General features: G+C 36.2%; 1 protein-coding gene across 1 annotated transcript in view; it reads right to left on the bottom strand.

Moving 5' to 3' along the window:
• Positions 1 to 2,809: 2,809 nt before the first annotated feature.
• The window catches only part of ap3b1a (adaptor related protein complex 3 subunit beta 1a), a 47,841-nt gene continuing 36,995 nt past the window's right edge, over positions 2,810 to 13,655 (bottom strand). The window contains exons 26-27 of the mRNA XM_027152899.2: positions 13,456 to 13,585; positions 2,810 to 3,656 (exon numbers count right to left, since the gene is read on the bottom strand). Coding sequence (XP_027008700.2) covers positions 3,506 to 3,656; positions 13,456 to 13,585 — 281 coding nt within the window. The 3' untranslated portion in view covers positions 2,810 to 3,505. The remainder of the gene's footprint in view (positions 3,657 to 13,455; positions 13,586 to 13,655) is intronic.

The raw sequence follows: 13,655 nt of genomic DNA, 5'->3' as shown, positions 1-13,655 counted from the left end.
ATGGTACAGTATAGTGATTGATTTCCATCCCTATACAGAGATCAGGATACTGTTCTGTTGTATATTGGTGTAGAACTTGGAGTGCTTGACATGGGAAAAATTTGATTAATAATAATGTGCAGAAAATGTTAGTGAGATTATTTACATATAGGTAAAGAATAAACCACTGACCTCTTGATTATTTATTATGTATGATCACAACCAAATATATCACACAGGTCCTCAGTGGTTTACATTAGGGTGACAAGCTAGCCATGACACAAATCCAACAACTGCTATATCAATCTTCTGGGACAAAACATCCAGAGACACCTTACTCCAAAATTGTGTAGTGTGTCTGAGGGAATTTGTTGGTCAAATGGGTTCAGTGGGCTTGAGGTCAAGGCTCTTTTCAAGCCACTAGAGTTACAACCTTGTCAAACCTTAGCTTTATTTCTCTTGCTTTGAACACAACGGTACAAGCTGTTGCCACAAATAGTAACAATTTGGCATAGCAAACAATTGTCTAAAATGTCTTTGCATGATAAAGCATTAACTTTACCCTTCACTGGAACTAATGGGCTTAGACCAAAAACTGAAAAACAGCCCCAGGAGGATACCCATCTATGCTGATGCTGCTTCTAGTGGTAGTTTGAAACTCTGTAGTGACTGATGCAACAGAAGATACAAGATTTTTCTGATTTTTTCTGCAGGCTTCAGCATTCTGTAGCTCCACTTGGTTTACATAGTTATTTGGGAAAAATAAAGTATATAGGGAAAGCTTAAATCTGACTCTTGCTTTCAGACTGTTCCAGCCCTGTGAGATCAACAGGTTGCCAACCGTTTAACTGTTAAATTAGCTAAACTGTTAACACTGCATATTTTAACAACAAAAAAAGCACTTATTCTCCCTTCTATTTCACTTTGTGCCTGTTCAGCATTTGTTGTCTCACTAAGACAGACTCTACACATTTATCACTTATTTAAGAGCCACATTTTATGGCTGAATCGCTGTTACACAGTATATTTCACTGGGCCCAAAGAGAGAATCCTGAGGGAGTGCAACAACAACCAACAGGATCACATATACCAAGCTTTAGTATAGAAAAAAAACATGCAGTAAAAAAAAAAGGGATGGAAGTAAGTAGTGACAGTTTATATTTAGAAATAATGATAATTTAACAGTATAAATGTACAACAGAAGTGAGTTTATGTAACACGTAGGAACATTTAAAATGACTAATTTGTGTGCTCACATCTATTGCGGTATGTAATTAGTCTAAGTAGTAGGATCAGGATTGCTGGTGGTGATAAGTAAGGACTCAGTATGTTAATCAATACTGTATGTCGGTTACGGATCCTGAGTGTTTGCTAATAAAGTGTGGCATGTCCAATGTTTACTGAGAGAGTATCTCAGACATTATAGACATTATCGTGCATGCTTCTGAGCCAAATGTATACACAGAGGAGAACAGAGAATGGATAACACAGGCTAATTATGGGAAATAACTATGATACAATCTTAAAGAAATTGGTGTTTATATATAGCTTTTACATATTATAATGTTATATATATATATATATATATATATATATATATATATATATATATATATTGTATAAAAGCTAAGCACTACTTTCTTTGCGACTTCATGTTCTTCATGTTGTGTCTGAAATTATACCACTTCAGTTCAATTTTACTGAACCACAAAAATGAGTCACGTAGATGGAACCACATGATCACACAATCGTCACAATTAATTCCCAGGGTCTTATTTAAGGCACGAGCGAGCCACCTACAGCCAGCTACTAATTAACAGAATGGTTGCCGTTACAGCGCATGTAGAGCATGTGGCTCAAATAAGCAGTTGCCATGGCAATACAGTCATAACACACACAAACAATTTCAATGTCATTGCAAAGCTTTGACAGTTGTGTATTTACAAAAGGTTTATGAGTTTAAAAATAGTCATCACTCAAATGTCTTCCAACTCTTGGTTTCTTGCTTTAGTTGGGAGCAAGACAGAAAACACATGTTTCAATCACAACATAGAAACATCAGTACCACCAACACAAGGTGTACAGTAATTGCCCATTTTCATTATATTGGTAGAATTAGGAATGTGCTTTTTAACACTTATGGTTTCAGTTACTACTTTAGAGGGGCATTAATGTTTACATCTAAATGTTTAACAAATTGTATTTCTGTAAAGAAAAATAAGTTGACAACTTTTATGTAAAAAAAAAATCTTTATTTCATCTTTTTTTGTAATCATCAATACAGTAAATTTCCAGCTGGGCCAAAACAACACACCCAGCAACTAGATCAAAAATTGTGTCTGTCCGCATCCTAATGGTTCTGTGGCATCCTTACAACCTACACTTAGGCACGATAGAGAGAGATGCACTCACATTCTCATAAAACTGTCAACAGTATGACCTTTTTGATGATGGCACAGAGTGCATGTATGTACGATTTATGGCTATAGTCTTGAAGCCCACGGGCTCTGATCCTGAATAAAGAGCAGTATGTAATAAAGTCCCCCAATCTCCATCAATCTGTAGTATAGGGATGTTTACTACAGAATTGTCATGTTTCTCTGTACAGAGTAAAGAATGGGAAACTGTTTCTACATTTTAATGATGAATTAATAATTGTAATCTAAGGGCAGTTGTTCCTTTTCTTTCATATAGTGATTCAATACAGGACTATTGAAGAAATTCAAAACTGCAGAGTTGTACATAACAGTAATGGTTTAAGAAGAAGATAGAAATGACAGAATTTGAATTTTGTGGAATCTGCCATCAGACCCACACAACACTAGTAATGTATATTTGTCCCTCTGAAAACATGGTCACATTTTATTTAAATAATAACTATACAGATTAGGGCCTTTCTTACAAATTCCTTTGATTTAAGAAAGTTTTGCAGAAAAACTGCTGATTTATCAAATTATTTAATGGAATTGTAAAATATAAACCTGCATAAGATAAAAAATTGTAAAAGTATCAATGAAAAAGTGAAGTATTTGTGTAAGTAACTGAAGCATTTCTTCAACTCCTTTTATGCACAATGATAAATTAAACAAAGACAATGAAATTAAAGCAGTTTCTTTTTGTTATCCATGGTACAATTAGCTATTGAGAATCAAAACCTGCGATAAAAAAAAAAAAAAAACCCTCCATGTAACCGTTACAATTTTTTAATTGATCATACAAGTACATGAATCAGGAATTGGGATGCGGTTGAACTACTGTATATATAAGAAGGTGGTTGTTCACATAGGGAATGGTATACGACAAAAAGTAAATAAGAAATGCTTAAATTTCTGATCGAAATATAATTTTTTGCAAAACTAAAGGAAAGGTGATTTTAGCCTTTACATACATTAGAACAGAAAAAAAAATGTGTCCGTCTGTTTTTTGCTGGTCACTCGCTCATTCATCCTGTATATTCTAGGTTAAGTGTGTGTGTGTGTGTGTGTGTGTGTGTGTGTGTGTGTGTGTTGTGGGTACAAGTTGTATTCTATGCAGCACCAAGAGCTATCTGAAGCTCATGGAGTAGCATGGAGCCGATGACCGTCTTTTCTGTGTTGACAGTTAGTTGAGCACTGACATCTTTCTGTACCACACACACCAACACCAGGGTGCCAGAGCTCACCAGCTTGGCTGCAAACCTACACACAAACAGAAAGGTAATTCAAAATACAATGTTTCTGAAAATAATGTAATACTCAAAGTCTGTGAGTGTTTGTATTACAGTGTTACTAGTCATTCAAATCAATAATGTTAAGGTTGCTACATGTATAGCCATCAGACATTTTTTTATTTAGTTTTTTTAAACAGCAATATAGTGTATATAGTGTGTTTACATGGAATGGTATAAAAAAAAAAAATCCACTGTGTGTGGAGGATCTGCAGGCTGATACACCTTTTTGACGAGAGAGATCAGAGGAGAATGGCCAGACTGGTTTGAGCTGACAAAGTCAAAACAACTTAAATCTCTCTGTATAGCTGTAGCTGTTAACAGAAAATCACCAACCCTTGAGGTGTGGATGGGCTACAACAGCAGAAGACTACATCAGGTCTGATGCTGAATCTGATGAAGGCTATCCTGGGCACAGACTCAGCTGGACAGCTGGGTAAAGACCAAGTGATTTTTACAAACTAATCTTCAACTGTTCAGTTTGCATGAGTCTATGTCCATGACCGCCTCAGATTCCAATTCTTGCAACCTGATGTAGTCTTCTGCTGTTGTAGCTCATCCACCTCAAGGTTCATTGTTTTGAGCATGCTAAGATGTTTTTCTGTCCACCACAATTGTAAGGTGTGAATATTACAAGTTACTACATTGTTTCTGACAGCTTGAACCAATTTGGCCATATACCATTGTGTGTAAATATTACAGACCCCAGGAGATCAGCATACTCAAACCCATGTGATACCAACAACCATAACAGTTAAAGTTACAACGATCACAATTGTTCTCCATTACGGGGTTTGATATGAACATTAACTAAAGCACTTGATGTGTAGCTAAATGATTTGATAATACATTAATCAGGTGTGGATATACTGTACATTCCTGCTAAAGAGGACAGTGAGTGTACAAACCCCTCCAAATCGACCTCAACTGTTTGTTTTTTGTTGTACAGTGAAGACATTTGGGTTTGAGCTCAAAAGATATGAAACAATTGATCTGAATTTCAGCTGTAGTTTAATTTACGTTTTAAAGTATTAAACAACAACTGATGTATTGTTCAGAGTAAAGCAAAAACAAAAGACTTGTTCTTCCCATTCTAAAACTTTAAGAGAAGACTATATAGAAGGTTTACAACTTTGAAAGGTCGAGTGTGTGCACGGCTTTCCAAAATAAATCATGCAAGCTATCTCACAACATAAACAAGCTTCTGGTTTATTTTTTGATTTCAGTCATTAATGAAGACGAAATAAATAAGATAAAGCTACTTGATTTAACTTAGCCTACAATATCAGGAGAGTACAGGAAAATAAAGTGAAGCTGAGAGCTTCACAACGTGTAGCAATGCTCATTAGAGACCTGCTCTTACTGAGTGACTCAGTACAAAAAAAAAAAATCTTTTTTTCCCCTTTACCAGATTACTTAAATGCCGAAAATCAAGTTTTGGAATGTTTATATCAACACATTTACAAACACTTCAAATCAAAATCTGTAACTATAAAGTGCATTTTTGTGAGTATAATAACTTTTTGAATGCTAAACATAATAGAATAAATAAACCAACACTAAGAAGAAGTGTATTAAAAGAATTACACAGATCTCTGAAAGGGAACAGAGCTTGATCATATTGGTCAATGAATGCCAGATCACAGTAAATGAGTGCTACAGAGGAGCTGAATTTTTGTTGATTTCAAATTTAAATTGCAGAAGGCAATACAACTAATACAGATCATTTCAATATTACATAGAAAATAATTTGTTTAGGATTTGTTTAGGATTTTTTGTGTACAAGAAGGGTTTTTTTCATTGTAACCAAAACACCAGATTAATGGATATTAATCTGTATGTAAACAGAAGTATTAAGAAGCTTTGTAAAATAATACAAGTTAAGACAAAAAAAAAGAATTTTCTACTTAGAAAATAAACAGAGAATGTGTTAGCTCAGGAGGAGGCTCAGCTACTCTATTATGCCAGCTGATTAAAAAGCTATTAAGGGCTGAGAGAGGCCGTCTGTCAATCGTTCTTTCCCACATGCCCACCCACCTGCCCTGTACAGACACTGGGGTCAGAGAGCACCTCAAGGGGGAGGCTGTGTGCACGACACAAAGAGCAAGTACTATTGCATATCTGATGTTGATTTTGTAGTGCAGTGTGAAAAATCCCCCCACTGCTACTCCAATGTGCGCGCGCACACACAAGCATGCTCTTCCTTGCCATCTGCTTCCACTTTGACGCCATATCACAACAATAAAGCATTTAGTACACACACTGGTCCTGCTTTTTTCAGTGACACACCTCCCATTGCGCAACACAATAAGCCACCCCAGCCCATTTACCTCCTTCCCCCTCTCCCTATCCCAACTGACACATATACCAACACAAATCCCTATTTAGCCATGACAGCATCACACAATGCTGCCTACAGGGGACGTCACGACTGCTAACCAGCTGCTCAAGGCGATACGATTAGCAGATTCAGATACACTCACAAATGCTACACTTGAGAGAACTTATTGCCTTGACACACTGACTGATGATCACCTTCCGTTGTTTCATTTCCCTGAAAAGCTGAACCACTGTGACAAATGCAGAGGGTCAATACCCATGTATGTTCAGCATCCAAGTGAAAAGAAATGTCATATGGATGCTCTACTTTAAACTTACCATCTGATATGGAAGAGTCCACAAAGAAGCTTTAATCCACTGACCACTTGGTTAGTGGTTAGCAAAATTTACACATTAGCCTAAAACCTCCAAATCTGCCCTGTGTGGAGTTTTCACGTTTTTTCTGTGCTTTGGGGGTGTCCTCTGGGTACTTAGGTTTCCGTTACCAGACATTGCATTGTACAGTTTACACACTATAAATAATTTAGAGATGCCAATTAGCCAACAATGGGTTGACAACCCATCTTGGGTGTTTTCTGGGATGAGCTCCAGGCTCCCTCGTGACCATATGTAGTTTAAGTGGTACAGAAACTAGATGGATGGCATCCACATACAATACACTGTATTGCATATAAGACACCCTAAAACACATACATACATACTGAACTTTCTGTCATGCGTTTAAGAGTTCAGAAATCCAGAGTTCCAGAATGAAATGCAGCTACAGGGCACACACACAGCTGGCTAGTTAGTGATCAATGAGAATGAAAAGCATAATGCTGTGCATTGGTGTTCGTGTAAAACTAGTACAGGTACATGGGCAGGCAATTAAACAACACTGAGTTATGTAGGAAACAGTTAACAAAAGTAAAAACATGTTGAAAAAAGAAGCATAAACGTCTTTAAGTGTGGTATATGGTTTGTACATGGACAAACAAACTAGACTAGATACCAGCTTTGTACATCCGATCTGAACTACCTCTCCTCACTGCTGGCAGGTACACCCCTGCACACCATCTGATCTCTGCAACTAATCCAGAACACCTCGGAATTCAACCTCTCCAATTTCTCCCACAATACCTCATTGCAGTGGCTTCCCGTAGCTGCCTGCATTCGATTTAAAGCACTGATGCTTGCCTACAAAGCCAAACACAACCCAGCACCAAACTACCTTAAAGCCCTTATCACAACCCTGCACCGTTCCATGCACCCTCATATCCTCTAGTACTGCTTGACTGCGTCCACTAGCTCTCATAGTAAAAACCCAGTTGGTGAGCTTTGATGCATGTCTCCATTGAACTAAGATGGTAAACTTTGTCCCTGACCTACCACAAGGATGTGTTTTTTTATTGAGATCACAAAGCACTTCTGTAAGTTGTTCTGGATAAGAATGTCTGCCAAATGCCATAAATGTAAATGCCAATAGCAGCTGAGTTGGTGATACATGAGATACACTGTGTGTCTTCTTGAGTATTGTTTCCCTGCTCTGCTTACTTCCATTTCTTTCTCCTGCACTGATATGCTAGACTCAGAAGCCAGTCAGAGAACTCGCACTTATTGCCTGCCTCCAATACCAGTTCATCATTTAACAAGGTTCAACCATTGCCAACATTATGAGACACAAAGTAAAGGTGTTTTAGGGATCTTACACAGATTCTATGGGTTCTTTGAGACTTACAGGGGGCATGTCAAAGCCTAAACTATTCTGGAATGATTCAAATAACAGCTCTGAATCGAGTCTTTCAGTCATCACTATACATTAGCATTGCATCATTTGAACAATAATGTTTCTGAAAGTGAATAATTGTTGCACCAAACTGTGATTTGTACTCTTGACAGTGGCAAAGAAAATTGAAAGCACTGTGCGATAAAATACTTTGTAAATAAGTAATTAAGCTATTACTTAATCTGTATTCCTTGGGCAGGTTATCAACATTGATCAGACAAACCATAATCAAATATCCATTTACTTACAGAACAAATACTTTCACACAACTGGCATCTTTCACATACCACAGAGAGTATGAGAAAGTTTCTTTATATCAAAGATAAACATGATGCAGACATGACTGATAAAATCATGTTTCAGTTTCATGGGAAAGCTGTGAAAATGTGCAAAGGTCGTAAAATCAGTTTAGTGTTTATTCCAATGCTTTATCGTTATGTGGAATTATTACCACCTTGCAGCCATTTTGTGCAAGATTTCATGCAATACATGACGACGACCATGGAAAAGAACTGGTGTGAACTCACTTTTCCACACACAGTCAGGGGTATGAGAAGTGCTCAGTGTAAACAGGAAAGAATTTAACCCTTTATCTTCATCCATGTAGCATGGAGAGGTTCAGTATCGTTAGCCCCACAGGTTCACTAGAGGAGTTCCCCACAGGTCAGTAGCTTTCCTGTTCATGTTATCTCTGCTGTGACAGAAGATCCTGAGCTGCCCTTAAGCACTTTTTCCTGGAGACACATCATCTTTAATGAAATCTTAACAAAAATAATTTACATACTGTTTGAATGTCATTATGCTATGGTCTTTCAAATACCACAGACACTCACCAGATCATTTGACATTCCCATACAATCCACCTACGCTGCTTAAATTCGCAGATAAACTACAATCATTTCAAGACATAAGTACAGAAAATTTTTTCTTACTGTTCTCCCTCCACATGCCATGTTTTCTTTACAGAACACCCAGAACGGTTCTCCACCTCCTGAAGATTTCACATGTGACTGCTTCAGTGTCCTACCAACATGCTAAATTGCCAGGGCATTGCCCTATGAAGCCTAATCATCATTGTGCCTTTATGGTTTCTGCACGCACCTCGATCCAGAAACCATCCATAGTAAGATTTCTTGCATTTCTGCACACCAGCATTTATTCTATATATATATATATATATATATATATATATATATATATATATATATATATATATATATATATATATATATATATATATATATATATACACACACACACACACTAGTTAGGCTTTGAAATTTTTGTTACTGTCCAAACCATTCTAGCATTTATGCAAGTGAAGCTTAGCCTCTTGAGTCTTTACTGGTTCCAAGCATTACTCAATTACCTTATAACAGATGTAGAGACCTTTCTAAAACACCCCTGAATGCTCTGAGCTAAACACGCTTTGAAAAATTAAAACACTTAATTTTTAAACATTTGCAGAAGTATGTCTATTATACTCGATTAAGACTTTAAACTATCATTTTAGTCTTAAGTCTTTATCAAGTTTTTTAAATAGATTAATGCAAAAATCAATTAGAAGGCCATATAACTGTCCTTTCACAAAACAAATACACAGTCAGTAATTTGAGATATCTTCATTATACACTGCTGTGAATCTTCTAATGGGATTTAGCTCTTACATACTAACTCACTTGAGTCCCTGGCTATTGTTTGTTCTTAGCAATATCTACAATGTAATCGAGGAACCGTGCTGCTCAGACAAACACTAGAGCAGCACGTTTACAGAAGTCAAATCACTACTCTGTCTTATATAATGTCAATCATCCTTCATACAAAGATAAACATAACAGATCCTTTGTGAGAAACAGCCAATGATCTGTACATCATTTGCTATTTCACACACAACATCTTTTAAGTCTTGACCCAATGCAGCTTCCTAGGTTCAACAAAACACAATTGTATTTGTAAAGTTTTACAGTGCCTCAATTATGTTGTGACAAAAGACTGCTTCTTTTGTAAAAACTAATGATTGTCAAGTTGTGAGGGAAAATGGACCTCACAAGCCTTTTCTCCAGTTGACAAACACTACTCATAATTTCTACGCATACACATCCATGCACGTTTACTAAAGTTCAACACACAAGTCTGTTGTTAAATTTACATAGTGTTTTGCAAAGTATACATAAAAATAGATGGCAGTGGAGGGGATAGGTCTGTATTACTTGACCAATCACAATTTCCAAGGTCACACTATACTCTTTCAGTGCAGCGACACTAACCGTTTACACGAACAACACTGCCCTCTACTGCTGCACACAGGAACTGACAGAGGCTAAAAAAAATAGACCCCTACAACATACTCAAATAATTGTAGAATTGTTTCACTTCTTTTCTTCCTTTTTGAATATTTTAAATAGATTTCCAGCATTTTTTTTTTATTGTTTTGAATCAACTATGACCAAACACTGTGATCCGCACAAGAAGACCTTTTCAGGTTTCACTTTCATGCCAGTGAAAGCATAATTCTAGAGCTTTGCTCTTTTATTTGGGTGCCATTTAATTTTCAGTCACTTGTGTATATAAATATAATTTTCAGTTCAATATTATTTGCATAGTGCTTTTACCAATAAATATCGTCACAAAGCTTTACATAAATATATAAATTAAGGATACAAATTCTAAATTAAATGTATCCCTAATGAGCAAGGCAGAGCGACAGACTGATGATAATTTAATTATTAACAAAAAAAAAAAAAAAAAAAAAAAAAAGAACAAATGATGTTATAATGGCTACTTATGGGCAGTTCACACAAAAAGCTTTTCACAAGCAGCTAAACCAAGTGTGATCCACCAGAAAGACGTGTTCTTTAAGCCTGCATGTAGATTCATCTTTATCTTTGATATAAAGAACCATTATAAGTGAAATGGGCATAATAAACCCATTTAATTCTAACACTGTCAATGATGTCAGTGGTATTAAAATAGGAATAGTATTATTAACAGTATTATCAGTTAGTAGTTATGTTTACATGTACATTTTGCACAATCTGGATGAATTTGATCCAACTGCAAATTCTGAAAGTACTGTTGATATGTACCCTAAACATCGCAACCTGATTCTAATAATCATTTACATATATTCCCAATAAAACATGTGCACAAGCACAGAGCGCAAAGAATTATTAAATTCGATTAACAAAACAGTCGGATAAGAGCCTTTACATTACGAATTATTTTAGATTTACACCACCCATTGCGATCTGACTGAAATTGAATTCAATTCAATCTAATTGAGCCATCAATTAAATTACTAATGGATTATTTGATTGCACATAAACATACATGAGTATTATGACATTATCACATCTGGTTTGGGGGTGTGAACTAACTGCTGGGTTAATAATACACAGCATGGAAAAATGTAATTTATTAAAATGTTAATCTGTAACATCTAAGGACAAAGGATTGGAATTTCAAATATCAGGTGAGTGCTTTGGATGAATTTAAAACAATTACAGGTTAAGTACACCAGATTTACATTTGCCATTATTATTATTAATAATCTGTAGTAGTATTTACAACAACAACAACAATAATAATAATGGCAAAAAAAACAACTAAGCAGAATGGGTAAATTAGCTGTATGTCACATCACTTATAAATTAAAATAATTTTTTTGGACTAAATGTGTGTTCTGTCCAATTCTTACATGAGCTTTAATTTTTTCATTTTTCCTCACTATTCCTTTCACACTCCCAGCACATTAAATAACAGTACAGAGAGAAGAGAAGCATTTAGCATCACTGCATGCATGCAGAAGGGCACCTTCAGCATCACTACGCTGATGTGATTGGGTAATCCTGTGGTCATCAAGGAAAGCCATGGGATGAACCAAGGATGAGGCACACGCTTAAAAGTTCTAATGTGAAAAGGTGGTGAATCACTTTCCTGATTTCTGGGTTTACCTTATATTCTTTCTCCGGTTTTTATTTATATCAAAGTTGTTTTTTTGTGTGTGTAGTACTTCTTAGCAATAAAATACTGTTAAACATGCTTTTACCGCCAAAGCAGCAATTGTGCCAGATGTCACAGAACATTTTCAGTCAATTTCTGAGATCAGGAGCTCTTATGCTTACTGATCTATGTGCCCTGCCCAATCTAAATGGTGCTTGCAGACCAGACAGTGAACTGGGATTGGGTAACCATAATCCTCATTTGTATCTATGTGTTACATTTACATTTAGGGTATTGGGCAGATGACCTTAAGCAAAGCAACTTAGATTTATCTAATTTACACTTAGAGGGTTAAGGGTCCAGCAGGGGCATCTTGGCAGTGCTGGGATTCAGACAACATATCGAACAGTAGCACAATGTCTCGACAACTGAGTTAATGCTGCTCTCCAGAAATTGTTTGAGAGCTGGGAAATTTGGACACCGGGTCAACAACTTGAAGTTTTCGTCCTCTTCATCAAACTAATAGAGGACTTCACAAAAGTGATATTCTTTATTTAAGGGAGTTGTTTATTGGACTACCTTTGCAACATCCATTAGCAAAGCCAGGAAATGAGCATGTCAGTGTAATGAACCCAAAGGTGCCCTTCTGTGTGCGCAGTTGTGAAAATCTCAACTCGCATGTCGCTTATCATTTGTCATGTCCTTTGTCAAACACATCCTTCTCACAACGCAATGTTTACCAAGGTGGCAACATTCAGCTCATTGAAAGCTGTATAGAATTAGATTAAACAGGTAGTTCACCAAGTCAAGTTCCTTTATAAAACTGTTCACCTTAATGAAAGCCATCATTTAATTATAAGGAAAACTGCATTAAACACTAAAATCAGAAATTTAGAAACAAAGATGTTAAAGATAAACTGGGTAAGTTATAATTGTTATTCATTTCACAGAAACATGAAGTTTCTCAGACTTTTAGGTCAGAATCAGACAGCATTTATTATGCATTATGTTCTGTATTTTTTGTTGGCTAGTTGGACCACAGTTAACTTCAGTTTTCTGGCTCTTAATGATTTACTGTCTGACTCTGACCTAATAGTCTGAGAAACTTCATATTCTGAAACTGATTTCTGAAATTGTGGATTAAACAACACTAGTGGTTTGATACACAATCACTCATGTCCATGTTATCTTACATTTATTATTCCTACAGTGCAACATAGAACTGTTTATTTATTTATTTTTGATTGGTCAATGGGTCATGTGTCATGTCACGGCACCATTTAGAGGACACACCCATGTACAAGTACTTGTTGAGAGCACCTGTACTACTTATTTCCAAATGATACATAGGTTTTTTGTTTTGCTTTTTAAAGCAAGATGGTACCATTGCTGATTATCTTGTCTCCCTGTGGCCTACGATGGAGATGTCAACTCAGTCGTCTCAAATTCAACGAAGTGAACAGGACTGCATTTTTCTATCTTCATGTGTGATGGTTATTGCAAAATATCCACACTGCACAGTTGGTTATTTTAGTCTGTCATTCCTGTTTACTGTTCCTTCCTTAGTACTGCATTGATTGTTGAACCATAAATCAAAACCCAAAAATGAAGTAAGTAATAATAAGTTTAGGTGCTTCAAAAAATGTGTAATATGGAAAATGAGTAATACTTAAGAGCTTGGTGTTTCAAAAGATGAATTTTAAAGAGAAGTATATTTCAGTACCTGTGCATGTTATTTTCTCCAGACGGCACCACACCCATGTTGGCCACATTCATGACCTTGTCACTGACCAAGGTGTTTTTGGAGGACATGACGACCGAGGCTGAGCATTCATTCATTCCCTGCAGCTTTCCTGTAGCAGTCAAAAGAAGACGTGAAGATATGAAATTTCAGAGTGACAGCATACAAACATAGTAACAAAA

This window comes from Tachysurus fulvidraco, chromosome 21, assembly GCF_022655615.1.
Source record: "Tachysurus fulvidraco isolate hzauxx_2018 chromosome 21, HZAU_PFXX_2.0, whole genome shotgun sequence".
Classification (NCBI taxonomy): Eukaryota; Metazoa; Chordata; class Actinopteri; order Siluriformes; family Bagridae; genus Tachysurus; species Tachysurus fulvidraco.
This window is presented reverse-complemented; position numbering and strand designations above follow the sequence as displayed.